The following is a 14,854-nucleotide window of genomic DNA, read 5'->3' as shown; positions in this document are numbered from 1 at the left end:
CAAAGCTCAAGTCAGGATACCAGGTACAAATAGGTGGTAACTTAGGGCAGGGGAAAACACCTGTTGTCCGTGGACGAGTAATTCCTGTCCCAGAAATCTACAGTACAAATTAATTAATGGTATATTTTTTTGTAATATCTGTTTGGTGCCAGTCCATATGACTTTAATATCTGCCTTTGGGATTCTATGTTACAACTCCATAGGGTACATGTATCCTTTGTGAGTTTAATAAAATGTTGAAAATTCGTCAAATCCTCACTCCTACATCCAAGTACTCTCAGGCTACCATTCTACACTCTGCTCTGTCTGGAAAACAGCTCAACATTGTCAAAATTCTGCAACTCTGCATTGATTTGGCTTGTAAATTATATTTTTGGAAATGTACATGTGTTAACTATTTAATTGTAATACTATAGGTGATTGAAATTACGGACAAAGAAAGCAAGATTTAGCACTAAGCAACTGAATGTCAGTGCCATAAGAAGGATTATTTTGAAAAACTGAAGGACATCCAGCATTCTCCGTTTAAACAATTTCCAAAAATCTAGGTGTGGCGAGGAAAGTACTATACCTGTAAGTGAAGTCTCTAATTTTGCATTTCATTAACCCAGAGCAAAGCCATATCTGTGCACACAGCATCAGAAATAATGTAGAAAGACCACTTCAGCATCCTCATCTGAAATATTATCAGAAAGACAAATTGCCTCAGCATGACAGAATAACGTTCATCTAAAGCATCATGTAATTCCAGAGAGGAAGCACACACTGCATAAAAGAAAGTTATAACAAAAGGTATCTTCTGCATACCATCAAAGAAAAGACGCTGAAAGAAGACTCTGAAGCTGACACGTTAACAAGCAAAAGATTGGAAAATCACCTTTGTTCAACAACCATTTTTAACCAGTTACGCAGGTTTGAGACTACCAGCCTCTGGATAGAACACCACGACCCATTCTGCTCACTCTTGGGAAAACCTTAAAAATTCATCACTTTATTGTGTTCATGACCATCTCAGATTGTTTCCTTTTTATTGTGTACTGTTCTGTAATTCTATGTAAATCGCCTCAACAGTATCTGCTGTGCATGAGTGATATGTAAAACTGTTAAATATAAAAATGGATTAGATGAGCATCGATGAGCTATAGGTAATGTAAATAAATCCTCATCTTCAGAACTACAAACCTTAACCTTACGCCAAACATAGAAAGGGTAAAAGGAACTTATGTTCTGCGACTGGTGATCCACAATAGTACTGTGCACATTCTATCAACCTCAGTTACTGCCATTACACCAGTGCAAAAAGGTACTTAACAGTTTAATCATTAACTATCAGACCATCACCTTATTACTGCATTGATAAGAACCTATACAAATAGATTGGAGAAAAACTTCAGTCACAAAATAATTTGCTGCCGGACAGGCTATTACCTAAAGACTATTATCTGCTAGAACAATTTCAACAGGTGTTACAGGGCTGCTTCCAGACATATTTTGCTCAATTCAAGTGTTAAGAAGATTACACACAATTTCTTTTAGAGATAAATGCTGAACAATATCTAAACAAGCCCGACTCTAAAATCAGGTTCACTCTTCCCGTGGCATAATAGCAAGAGAAAACTAAACATAGAGATATTAACCCTAGGAATACACCTTATAAAAACACGGACTGTGAGAACAAATTCAGGGTTTAAACCCGCCTCAATCGTGACAAAATAACCGAAGTTGGGGAAAAAAGTTACTTATGCCAAGAAAAAAACCAGCCATAAATCTTATCTCACAGAATTTGACAGAATGCACAGTGAGGGAACCCACTTTCAGTGCAATGTATGCCAAAAAAGTTTCAGGCGTAAATCTTATCTCACTGAGCATAAGAAAATCCACACTGGGGCAAACCACTCTCCGTGCAAAGTATGCCAAAAAAGTTTCAGGCGTAAATCTTATCTCACTAAGCATATGAGAATCCACACTGGGGAAAAACCTTATCAGTGCTCTGAGTGCCAGAAAAGGTTTAGTATCAAAGCGAGTCTATGTCGACACGCATTAACCCACTCTGTGGAAAAACCTTACCAGTGCTCTGAATGCCAAAAAAGTTTCTGCCGTAAATCTAAACTCGCTGAACATATGAGAAACCACTCTGGGGAAAAACCTTATCAGTGCTCTGAATGCCATGAAAGGTTTTGTAACAAACAAAGTCTTTCTCGACATGTAATAACCCACTCTGGCAAAAAACCTTACCAGTGCTCTGAATGCCAGAAATGTTTCAGTGACAAAAACAATCTCACTCGGCATATAAGAACCCACACTGGGGATAAACCTTACCAGTGCTCTGAATGCCAGAAATGTTTCATTTACAAAAGCAGTCTCACTCAGCATAGAAGAGCCCACACTGGGGAGAAACCTTTTCAGTGCTCTGAATGCCAGAAATGTTTCAGTGGCAAAGGCAAACTTACTGAACATATAAGAATCCACACTGGGGAAAAACCTTATCAGTGCTCTGAATGCCAGGAAAGGTTTTGTTACAAAGATAGTCTTTCTCGACATGTAATAATCCACACTGGGGAAAAACCTTATCAGTGCACTGAATGCCACAAATGTTTCAGTCTTAAAAACAGTCTCAATCATCATATAAGAACCCACTCTGGGGGAAAACCTTATAAGTGCTCTGAATGCCACAAATGTTTCAGTGAAAAAAACAATCTCAATCATCATATAAGAACCCACACTGGGGAAAAACCTTATCAGTGCTCTGAATGCCAGATATGTTTCAGTCATAAAAACAGTCTCAATCATCATATAAGAACCCACTCTGGGGAAAAACCTTATCAGTGTTCTGAATGCCAGAAATGTTTCAAAAACAAACAAAGTCTTTCTCGACATGCAATAACCCACACTGGGGAAAAACCTTATCAGTGCACTGAATGCGACAAATGTTTCAGTAAAAAAGACTATCTCACTTCGCATATAAGAACCCACACTGGGGAAAAACCTTATCAGTGCTCTGAATGCCTCAAATGTTTCAGTCAAAAAAGCAATCACACTCAGCATATAAAAAGAGGCCACGCTGGGGATAAACCTTATAAGTGCTCTGAGTGCCAGAAATCTTTCATTTACAAAAACAATCTCACTCATCATATAAGAACCCACACTGGGGAAAAACCTTATCAGTGCTCTGAATGCCAGAAATCTTTCAGTTTCCAACACAGTCTCACTTATCATATAAGAACCCACACTGGGGAAAAACCTTATCAGTGCTCCGAATGCCAAAAATGTTTCACCATGAAATATCATCTCAATAGACATGTGAGAAGCCACTCTGGGGAAAAACCTTATCAGTGCTCCGAATGCCAAAAATGTTTCACCATGAAATCTCATCTCACTCAACATGTGAGAATCCACACTGGAGAAAAAAAATTATCAGTGCTCTAAATGTCAGAAAAGATTCAGAGGTAGAGATGGTTACAAGAGCCATAAAAAATACACACCATCAAAATAATTCTGTGCTCCAAGTGCCAGAAAAGAATCAATTTTAAACGAAATCTCACTCTACATGAGCAGACGCACACAGGGAAAACCATTACCAATGCTGTGAATGCCAGAAATTCCTGTTTGATAGGTACAGACTCACTAACCATAAGTTACTCCATACTGATGAAAACCTTATGAGTGCTCTGAATTCCCAGAAAAGCTGCAGAGAAAAACGCTATCTCACCATGAGAAACTCCACACTGGAGAAAATCCTTATGCCATAAAAGCTTGAATCTGAAAGACAGAGTTATGCTTCATGAGAGATCCCACTCTGGGGAAAAACCTTATGACTGCTCGAAATGCAAGCAAAGTTTTGGTTACAAATTACTTCTCACTTGTCATGAGCGAACACACACGGGAGAAAAAAGCCTTATGTGTGTTCTGAATGTCAGATAAGGTTTAGTCTTGAATATATTGTAATTTCACATGGGAGACTTCACACTGGACTAAAGCCTTATACAGGTGGAGAAAGCCAGAAACGTTTTACTGAGAAAGGAGATCTCACTAAACATGAGAAATGCATCCACACAAGGTGAAAAGTAAGGCGTATCTTGAGTTGCAGAAAAGCTTCTAACAACCTGACTTTACATGAGAGAGCACATATTGTAGTTGCAATAGGATTCATCAAGAAACTCTTGCAGGATAACTAAGGCTGCCCGCATGCAACCTCCAAAGAAATTTCAGGCCTGGAAATATTTTTTATTGCAGCAGAATCCACAATTTGAGTATTTGAAAGTTACAAAACTCTCAAGGTCTTTACTTTACACAATGAAGTGTTAGTGCTTGCAAAAATCAACTAATTGCCAAAAAAATTACAATAATAATGTCTTAAATTTTACTCCACCCAAAAGGTTTCTATTCACCCTTGTTTCTTAACATATGACTGATATCTATATTTTCATGATAAGATTAAGTATATGCGGATTTCCTCAATGAGGAACTCCGGACAGTGACAAAAAAAACTCTGGCAGTCTACGCGGAGTTCCGCGAGTAGCGGAGTGCGTAAGGGTCATGCTGTTCGTGGTGATTTTGATCTCCTGGTGTTTGTCCCGCCCTGTAAAAGTAATCGTGAATGGCACCATGTGCAGCACAAGAGGGTGCAGCTGCTTCTAGTCGAGCGGCAGCTTTGTCAATGCGAAGGAAGTTTTCTCAACTCAAGTGGTTGTGACCTGCCACGACCACTCGCATTGAGAAATACGACGACTCGCTTTGAGAAACCACCTCAGGAGGTTGATTTTACTCGCTAACTAGACCATGGCGAGCGCGAGCAAGGAAAAATCTCATTAGGAGGTGGATTTTCTTCGCTCCGGCACATAACGTTGAAGAGCGCAAGCGTAGAAGAAAACCTCGCTACGCTCCATGGAGCGGAGTTTTCAGGAACTATGCGAGTTCCGCGGAGTACGGAAAACTCTGCGAACAGAGTTCACCACCCACAATGAGATAATATACGACAGCAGGAAAACATAACAAACCAGTTACTTGCCTTCGATAACTTTATGGTGGATACTCCTTTACCTGCAGATTCCTCACCTTGTGAATATTTCCCACACGCCAGCCTGGATCCTCAAACTTTAAAGCAGTCCTGCTGCACGCAGTAGGAGACATCATGCAGCTCAGCGTCGACGTCATTCTGCTCCACAAGTGACAAGCGTAGACGCATAGAAGCACTTCCCATGTCCACTGTGAACAACTACAGAGGTCTATGAGTTCATTATCTCACTGGTCTGTATCACATATGCAGGCCCTGGGCAGATATTAATTCACTGTTTTTATCATGATTAGATATCAGATGAGGTCTTTTCATTTCCAAAAATTCTAATTGTATTCTCAGCAGCAAGCTGATAAAACAGTCCGATCCACATTTTGCTCACAAAAACAGGGCTGTAAATTGCTTTTGTGCAATACAAGTTAAGCAAAGGGGATTCTTAGAAGACATCATTTATATGAAATAGTCCCTGTTTAGTCAATGTTTCAACCATTCCAGTTAATTACCGTGGACTCATCAGGACGGTAGATCACCGTCTCTCCCATATGCTTCTCACACTATATTCAATACAACCCAGTAAGGATTCTTCTGTATCTCGGGGCAGCGTACCTGGGAGCCAGTGAATCCTCGGCTCGCTGTCAAACACGTTTGTGTGACATTTCCTGATGAAACCACTGTCCTTGACTGCCTTGTCGGTGAGAAGCTGTGCACCCGCCCTCCTGTGATGGGGGGCAGGAAGACCTTCACCGCCAAGTGAAATGCTTGCAACTCCAACAGCTTGATGTGGAGTTGGGTCTCTGCTGGTGACGAGGGTTCCCTAATCTCTGTCTCCCATATGGCTTTCCCATCTCAGACGTGATACATCCGTCGCCACTGTTAAGTCTGGGTGGAATAGGGAGAGGGGTCTGCCACTGTAATAATCGAATTCACTGGAGAATATGTTGGATACTGCCTATAATAGGGTGAGTCAGTGTCTGGCAGGACACAATGAGGATTTGCAGCTGCACCAGTAGCAGCAGGTCACGCAGTGGCATGATGTCCTGGACATTGCCTTTGTGTGCCATGGGCATGAAAGAACTGGGAGACCTGCTGGGTTTGCAGCAGGGTCAGGCGCTGCGAGTGTTGAAAAACCCAACTGTAGCCAAAAGGGGACAAGATTTGTGATGAAATTGTGTGGCGGATGCAGACAGACCCAAGGAATCTGTCTGGGGCCTAGTCCGCTTTCTTGCTTAAAAGGTGAGAGCCATCGAATAGCTTGTCCATTAACGATGCTCGGGTATCTTTAGAGAAACATATAGACCTAATCCAGGCAATGCACCGAAGTTCCACACTCATGTCAATCGCCTGACCAAAGCAATTGGCTGTGTCCAAGTCACAAACATATTGCAAACTTTACTGCAACACATCTATCCTGAATAGCTTGTGTTCACCTGCAGAGTTTAGGCCACTGTTTCCCACAGTGCAGGATTATATTTGGGAGCATTGTCACTCAGACCCTCCAGGATATAGCGATGTGCCCCAAAAAATCGCCAGTTTTGTAACAAACTTGCACTTGTCATAAAAATGCCAGTGAATGCTACCTCGTCCTTGCATTGAGCCAGCCCTCACCAATGGGCCAATAAAAGGAGGAGTCTCAGCAGCAGGCAAGTGATGTGTTCTTTGTTTATTTACTCCTCACCGGCCTGCCTGCTGTTTTGCATTCATCTGAAGGGTTTCGGACTCCACCACCTGCCGCCTGACCGGAGGACCTTCCTGGCTGCAGCCTGGACACTTCTGCAGCCAGAAGAGAGAACAGACTGTACATCGGAGAACGGGACACCAAAAAGAAGATCAGGTAGGTTATACTGGCATGCTGCAGCAGTGTGCATCTGTCTCCTCCACTCCTACAGCTTTCCCGTTCTTTCTAATCCTCGCCCAGGGCTGTGGGTGCCCTAGGCAAGGAGACGGAAGGGGGCATGGGCAATACCGTGTGGTGGCCCCTGAGAGGGGGCAGTATATTACTGCAGGGTTCCTCCTCCCATGGGGGATGTGGTGGGACCGGGGACAATGCAAGATTTAAATGCAGTGAAACGCCGGGCCCAGTGGGCCAATATTTGTCTAAAGAGGCCCACCAAACGCGCCAGGGCCCGTCCACTGCTTGAAAAAAAAAACTGGTTGAGCCCTCTGGCCTTTCTTTGGTGGCTCCCACTCACCCCTTCTCATCCAGCTTTCCCTCACTAGTGTTTTGGTGCTGGGGGTCCAGTGTTTTCAGGATACAAAGGTGAGTGTAGAGGGTAGTGTTTGGCAATAGGGACAATAGTAGGGTAGGGGTCAGTTTGGGTGGGGGTGGCAGGATAGAGGGCAGTGTTATGGCAGAAGCAGACTGTTAGACGGACCGGGAGGGTCGGCCGAGGACAAGGGGAGAGGTCTCCGGGGAGAGCCGTCTCCAGCGATCGTACAGACAAGTAACTTCCCCCCCACAGACGGACACCACACCAGGATAAGGTTCAACGATACTTTATAGGCAATTCTTTAAGTACGGTAGAATGATACAAGGAGGTCTGGACTCAGGGGTCCCCTCGATTCTGGTCTCTGGGTTGGGAAAAGGGTAGCGGGACAGTCTTGTTACCAATAGATGAAAATAGCTCTCAATCCTCGAGCTCGGCGTTCTAGATGATCGGGCCGCGGCGGAGCCAGCAGGTCCCGAGATGGATGAAGGAAGCGACGGTCCGCGGCGGAGCCAGCAGGTCCCGATGAAGATGGTAGTTACAAACGGTCCGCGGCCACGCCAGCAGGTCCCGACGACGATGAAGGTTTACGAAGGTTGCGGCAGCGCCAGCAGGCAGGACGATAGTTCGCAAGGCAGAGCTACGGCAGCGCCAGTAGTCCGTCAAGGATGAGTTCTTCTCTGCGTCTCTCGACTCCAGGATACAACTGCCTTCCTGCTCTGGAGCTGCCCCAGTTATAGGGCTGGTGCCCTTTGATGTCCGGACCCTCGCACTTGGAGGTCGGGGGGTCCGGGATGAAGGAGTCCAGACACCCAGCAGGGGGGTGGAGCCAGCGCCTGGGGAGGTTGTGGGCGAGCGGCACCTGGCGGGGGAGAGCCATCGACACCTCTTTCTCCCATTGACCTGCCAAGTAGTCCGCTCACCTCCTGGGTGGATGGTGGTGCCGGGATGTCTGAGGCCTGGCCAGGCCCAGGGTTGGGGTCGATCGGGGGCCACGCGGCCTCGTGGCGGAGTGTCCAAGATGGCGCCCAGACTGGGCGCGCGGGCCAGTAGTGGATCGGGCCCACGAGGTCGATATGTTCAGAGGCAGGGGTCCCGGAGGGGACGGAAAACGTGAAGTGGTGGTGTGTGACACTTGAGGGACCGGGCTCGGGCCTGGTCAAGCAGAGGGGGAGCGGCCCTTCACGTGGCCTGTCCAACATGCGTCCCCCCCAGCTGAAGGCGGGGAGAGTCACCCATCCTCTTGGGGACTCTCCTCGTCGAGGCGGAAAAAGCGGGACAGGCCATCCGCGTTGGCGTGATCTGGCCCCGGCCGGTGTTCAACAGTGAAGTCCATCCCTTGTAGGGAGATGGACCAACGTAGTAGTTTTGGGTTCTCCCCCCGCATCTGCATCAGCCACTGCAGGGGTCGATGGTCGGTCTGCACCCGGAAGTGTGTGCCAAAGAGGTAGGGCCGGAGCTTTTTGAGGGCCCATACCACGGCGAAGGCCTCCCTCTCGATGGTGCTCCAGCGTTGTTCTCGAGGTAGGAGTCGCCTGCTGATGAAGGCCACTGGCTGATCAAGGCCTTCGGTGTTCAATTGAGACAGGACCGCCCCAATGCCGTGGTCGGAGGCATCCGTCTGGACGACGAATTCCCGGCTGTAGTCGGGGGCCTGGAGCACAGGGGCGGAGCACATGGCGGCCTTCAGTTGTTCGAAGGCTGTTTGACAATCTGGGGTCCAGTTGACCTTCTTGGGTTGATTTTTGGACGTGAGTTCTGTGAGGGGCCCCCACTATGGTACCATAGTCTTTCACGAACCGTCTGTAATAGCCCGTGAGTCCCAGAAAGGCGCGTACCTCGGTCTGGGTGATGGGGGGCTGCCAGGACTGGATGGCGGCAATCTTGAGCTGCAGAGGGGCCACCAGGCCGCTTCCCACCTGGTGTCCGAGGTAGGTTACGGACCCCTGACCAATTTGGCATTTGCTGGCCTTGATCGTGAGGCCAGCTCGCTGAAGGGCCTGTAGCACCGCTCGGAGGTGGTGGAGGTGGTCGGACCAATGGTGGCTGTACACAGCGATGTCGTCTAGGTAGGCGGCGCTGAATCCTTCGAGCGCGGCCAAGACCTGATTGACGAGCCGCTGAAATGTTGCTGGAGCATTCTTCATGCCGAAGGGCATGACCTTGAAATGATAATGGCCATCAGGAGTGGAAAATGCAGATCGTTCTTGGGCCCGGGGTGTGAGGCCGATCTGCCAGTAGCCCGCTGTCAGGTCGAAAATACTGAGGTAGCGGGCAGCACCCATGCGGTCAATTAGCTCGTCTGCCCGGGGGATGGGGTGTGCGTCCGTTCTGGTGACCGCATTCAAGCCCCGGTAGTCGACGCAGAACCGGAGTTCCGGTGTGGTGCCGGGAGTGGCTGCTTTGGGGACCAGTACTACTGGGCTGGCCCAGGGGCTGTCTGAGGGCTCGATGACCCCGAGCGTGAGCATTTTGGTTACTTCTTCCTGGATGCAGGCCCGTACCCGATCTGGTACGCGGTAGGCCCGGTGGCAGATAGGGGGGCTGTCCCCCGTGTCCACGTCGTGCACACACCAGGAAGTGACACCTGGGGTGAGGGAAAACAGGCCGGCGAACTGCAACAGAAGGTCTCGACATTCTTGGCGTTGTTCCAGGGTGAGGGCCTCCGAGAGTCGGACCCCATCCACGGAGCCATCTTTCTCCCGAGTCCGTAGGAGGTCAGGGAGGGGTTCGGAGTCTTCTTCGGCTCCATTGTCTGTGGCCATCAGGAGGCTGAGTTCTGAACGCACAAAGTGGGGTTTCAGTCTATTAGCGTGGAGGACTCGGAGGGGGTTCCGTGAAGATTCCATGTCGATGAGATAGGTGACAGGACCCTTGCGCTCGACTACTTTGAAGGGCCCCGTCCACTTGTCTTGCAGGGCGCAGGGTTCGGTGGGGGACATCACCCATACCTGTTGTCCAGGTTCAAATTCGATGGAGGAGGCATTTTGGTCATACCACTTTTTCATGTCCTCTTGACTGGCCTCCAAGTTTGCTTTTGCCAGCTCTCTGAACCGTCGGGTCTGGTTGCGGAGGGTTAGGAGGTATTTGAAGACATCTGGAGGGTTCTTTAGAGGGGGCATTTCCCAGCCTTCCTTGACTAGACTGAGAGGCCCCCGTACGGGATGTCCATACAATAATTCAAACGGGCTGAAGCCGAGGGACTTCTGGGGGACCTCTCGATATGCGAAGAGGAGGCACGGCAGCAGCACATCCCACTGGCGACGGAGGGGCTCTTCCAACCCCCCAATCATCCCTTTGAGCGTGCGGTTGAACCGCTCAACGAGTCCGTTTCCTTGAGGGTGATAGGGGGTCGTGAATCGGTAGGTGACCCCACACTGTTGCCAGAGGGACTTCATATATTTGGAAATAAAGTTCGTGCCTCTGTCGCTGACGACTTCTCGGGGGAAGCCCACACGGGAGAAGATCCCCATCAGGGCCCGGCCGACTACCGGGGCTGTCACAGTTCGCAGGGGAACAGCCTCGGGGTAGCGGGTGGCGTGGTCCACCAGCACCAGGATGAACCGATGTCCTTGTTTTGTACGGGGGTCCAGGGGCCCCACAATGTCTATCCCGACCCTCTCGAACGGGGTGGTGACCACGGGAAATGGTTGCAGGGGGGCTTTTAGTTTGCGGCCGCTCTTTCCACTGGCTTGGCACGTGGGGCAAGATCGGCAATGCTGGAGTACATCATTCCTCATTTTGGGCCAGAAGAAGTGGGTCACTAGGCGGCTGTAGGTTTTAACCTGACCCAGGTGTCCAGCCAGGGGGACATCATGGGCCAGGTTTAGCAAGAAGTCTCTAAAACGGAGGGGCACCACTAGCACTCGGCTGGCCCCCAACTCCGCGATCCTTTGTTCACTGTATAGCAGATCATTGTCCCAGTAGATCCAATGTGTTCCGGAGGTATCCCCTGCGCTCTGGGCGAGGGCTTGTTGGCGGAGTCCCTCGAGGGAGGGACAGGTCTTCTGCTCTTGGCGAAACTGCTCCTGTGTGGGCCCCCCCTCTTGATGCCACTGGTCGAGGCCAGCGAGGTCCGGAGGTTGAGCTGGTTCTGGGGGGACGGCACGGTCGGTGTCTTCGACTGGGGCGACCGGGGGAGGAGGCGCCGGCCATTCGGGTTCCTCTGGTCGGGGATTGGCACGGGCGGCCATGGACCGGGTGGTGACGCACGCCCAGTCCGGGATGCCTAACATCCCCAGGTGTTCTCTTCGTTCTACGGCTGCCCACGGAGAGCTTTCAAGGTCATTTCCCAGGAGGCTGTCTACGGGGGCATCATCTCGGACCGTCACTTTCAACATGCCGGAGACCCCTCCCCATTCGAAAGGGACGCAGGCCATCCGACACAGACTTTCTGAGTTATCGGCTGAACGGACAGGGCAGAGAATGTTTGGTAGGAACTGTTCTGGGGTCACCAGGTGACAGCGGACGGCTGTTACACTGGCCCCGGTGTCACGGAGGGCTTCGGCCTGGCGTCCATTGATGCTCACCCATTGGCTGTACTTCCGGGTGTTAGCGGGTAGGGGGACCCGCGGGACCATGTCTTTCCCCCCTAAGCATGCTAGAGCCATGGCGGCTGGCTCCCATTCTTGATGCTCTTGCTCATATTCTTCCTGCTCCTCTGAGATCTGTTCTTCCCCCAGGGCAGCAGCGGCCACTTGGCGGGGTCTTGGGCTCTGGTACTGTGGGCAATTTGGGTCGTTTGCATAGTGGCCGACTCGTTGGCATCGGTGACACGTGACATTGGCTCTGTATCCCGGTCGCGCCGGGGTGCTGCCCCGGTTGGCCGGGGGGGTGGTGCTGGTAGCGGGGGCGACCGGAGCGTTGTCTCTTCCTCGTCCTTGGCCCCCTCCTCCTCCTCGGGGACGGTGCTGACCGTTGTTGTTCCGGTTCTGTTCATAGGATCCATTTCGGCCCACTCTGGTGATTTCCCACCGGTCAGCCTCGGCTGCGAGCTGCCGTGGATCAGTCAATTTGCTGTCGAGGAGGTGCTGCCGGAGCTCAATGAAGCAATTGTTTGATAGATGCTCCCACACCATGAGATTGAAGAGTTGTTCGTAAGTTGTGACATTGCTTCCTTTGATCCAGCCCTCGAAGGCTCGGCTAAAATAGTTCACGTAGTCCACCCAAGTTGTACCCGGGATGCGGGTGCAGTCTCGGAACCTCTGACGGTACATCTCGGGTGTGAGCCCATAGCGGGTGAGGAGGGCAGCTTTCATGTGGTCATAGGAGGTCATCTGATGGTCCGGGAGCTGTAGCAGGGCATCGCGGCCCTCATTGAGGAATCTTCCCCATAGACCGGCTCCCCAGTCGCTTCGATCGATCCGGTGGGCGGTCATAGCGATTTCGTAGGCCTTAAACCATTGCTGGATGTCGTCCTCTCGGAAGTATTCTCGAACGACATCCTTGGGGATGTGTACCTTTTTCTCTGTTGCCCCTGGGGTGCGGGGTTGCTCGGGCACCTGAGGAAAATTAAATTTTGGCCATGTTGTGTTCCCTAGCGCGTACCCCACCGACTCCATGTACCAGCTTAAAGTGCATGTAACTTCCCTCCTGTGCCAGTTATGAAGACGCAAATACATTTGCGTCCACCGTTAACTTGTCCTCTTTCAGACGCACCATGAATGGATTATATAGTCCGTTCCTAAGTATGCTACGCCAACGTCTTTTTGTAGTACACTTTTCGCTTTTTCCTGCTCTAGCCAGAGTAGGCCCTGAATTCCTGCCATCTGAACCTCTTTTGTGGCTCCTGACTCTGCCCAGGCTACCTCTCTACTCGTGAACTCTGTCCTACATTCAGCGCGGCCCCTCGCGCTCAGCTCAAGCCTGCTTTCTGCCAAGACTGACTATAACCTTCGAGTTATCTGTTCCGCTCCCCGAGAATACATTCCTGCCTACTAGATCCTGTAAACATCCTCTCCAGCTGCAGAGCCAAAAGGCCGATCTGTCTTAATGCAAGTAATTCATAGCCTCCGTTGCCATGCTGCCATGGAAGGCCCCGTGCCCCCACGCTTCACATGTAGACATTCAGGCGCTTATACACGCATCCCCAGTTAGCATAGAATAGCCTCTACCCTAGAGACCTTTCCGCCCAGATAGTATAGTTCCTAAACATCAGATATCAGATATGATAGAAGTACAAGTTGATCTGACATGCCAGACTTCTGTCTCTTCCCGTCAGTGTAAATGTCAAGACCCCTGCACCCCGTCAGTCACACGTCATACAGCTGCGCGCGCATCCAAGCTTCCGATTTCTGCTGACATTGCAACATTCTGTTAGCACCACCCCTTGGTGCCACCCACTTGCGTCACCTGTCAGTGACGTTTCTAGCATACACCTCTAGTTCACGCCTAGTTTACGCCTCTTGATGATGTATTGGTACCACGTGTATACTGTTATCTTGTCTTCTCTCAGCTGTTACGCCTCTCACACTGAAACTTATGATGTAAATCAAGTATATAAGCTATGTAATGTCAATAAACGTGAGCGCGCTCTTCTATCTCTTCTGACACCCCTGTGGTGGTCAGAACATGATATCCTGATTCCTTTATGAGGAATAAAACCCTTAGAAACTCTAACACCACGGACTCTGTTTTCTTTCCTTCTGATTGAGTTATTATTGATTAAGTACTTACCTGCATAGAAATTAAGAGAGTAAATTAATTATTTACATCATTTTGGCGCCCGAACAGGGACCCCTCCCCCACCTCACGCGCCGGAAGGTGCGTTGCAATCCGTGTCCCCTGCCATCAGTTAGACGGACTACACGTGTACTGGCAGGATTTCCTGCATCCCCCTCTGACACACGGAGGTGACGAAGACTGCGATCAGTGCCCAGACGAGGCGGTGAGGAGTGCGGAGGATCCCGACCAGAGCCCAGCCGAAAGAAGCAAGGTCCGAGGTGTGAAGAGGCCCACCAGTTTTCCGAAGTTTCCCGAAGTTTTCCGAAGTTTTCCGAAGTTCCGAGTCGAGTCCAGTCGAGTTTTCCGAGGCCTTCTGTTTCCGTGCTTCCCGGTGAGTACCATTGCTGGGTCGTATCTAGACGGGTTTGGGTACGCAAGTCCGGTCTGCACTGTTTTTAGGCAGTGTATCTGTACTGTTTAGCAGTATATAAAGTATTCCGAATTTTTGCACTGTTACACCAGTGTATCCGTACCGTTGAGCGGTACATTCAGTGTAGGGGGTAGTTAGCTATGTCTCCAATGTTTTCATGTTTTCATGTGATTAATGTCGTGGTATGAATGTGACTGTTTTATTGTGTATCATTGTATTTCTTGTATCAACTAGCAACTCGTATCAAGGAATAAAGACTAGCGTTCAAGTAATAAGCAAACAAGATGCCGTTCCTCAGCAAGTTAAAACAGATAGGAACTAGGAAAGGGTTACTAGAGGAAGAAATTCCCATCCCCCCTAGGGACACTCCAGGCAATTTTATGTATCAGAAGCACGGCATAGATGCCATATTATATCTAGATTTATGGGCCGATTACACCAAGCACCTAGATGAGAGACACAGATGGCCTGTTACCGGAACGTGGGATGCCGAGTGCATCATGAGGGTAGAAGAAGCATTATGGAAAAAGAAAGCTAGGCAAT

The 14,854-nt window shown here is 49.4% G+C and overlaps 1 protein-coding gene across 2 annotated transcripts; it reads left to right on the top strand.

The window, feature by feature from the left end:
- The first annotated feature begins 1,791 nt into the window (after positions 1–1,791).
- LOC147737925 (uncharacterized) lies at positions 1,792–3,426 on the top strand. Of its 2 annotated transcripts, none has more exons than XM_086935586.1 (2): positions 1,792–2,089; positions 2,258–3,426. In XM_086935586.1, the coding sequence occupies exons 1-2, from the start codon at positions 1,792–1,794 to the stop codon at positions 3,424–3,426; spliced, it is 1,467 nt and encodes a 488-aa protein (XP_086791712.1). The 2 variants fall into 2 exon arrangements, with proteins under 2 accessions (XP_086791712.1, XP_086791721.1); XM_086935595.1 differs by having other exon boundaries at positions 1,792–2,846; positions 3,102–3,426.
- Positions 3,427–14,854: the final 11,428 nt, after the last annotated feature.

The sequence above is a fragment of the Lissotriton vulgaris genome, chromosome 1_1 (genome assembly GCF_964263255.1).
Source record: "Lissotriton vulgaris chromosome 1_1, aLisVul1.2, whole genome shotgun sequence".
Taxonomy (NCBI): Eukaryota; Metazoa; Chordata; class Amphibia; order Caudata; family Salamandridae; genus Lissotriton; species Lissotriton vulgaris.
This window is presented reverse-complemented; position numbering and strand designations above follow the sequence as displayed.

What these genes read in the sequence shown, in the direction of transcription:
- LOC147737925 (XM_086935586.1), top strand. Translation starts at nt 1,792, where the DNA reads ATGCACAGTGAGGGAACCCACTTTCAGTGCAATGTATGCCAAAAAAGT. An exon ending in GTGCTCTGAATGCCAAAAAA is followed by an intron (nt 2,090 to 2,257) that starts GTTTCTGCCGTA and finishes AATGCCAGAAAT; the next exon opens with GTTTCAGTGACAAAAACAAT.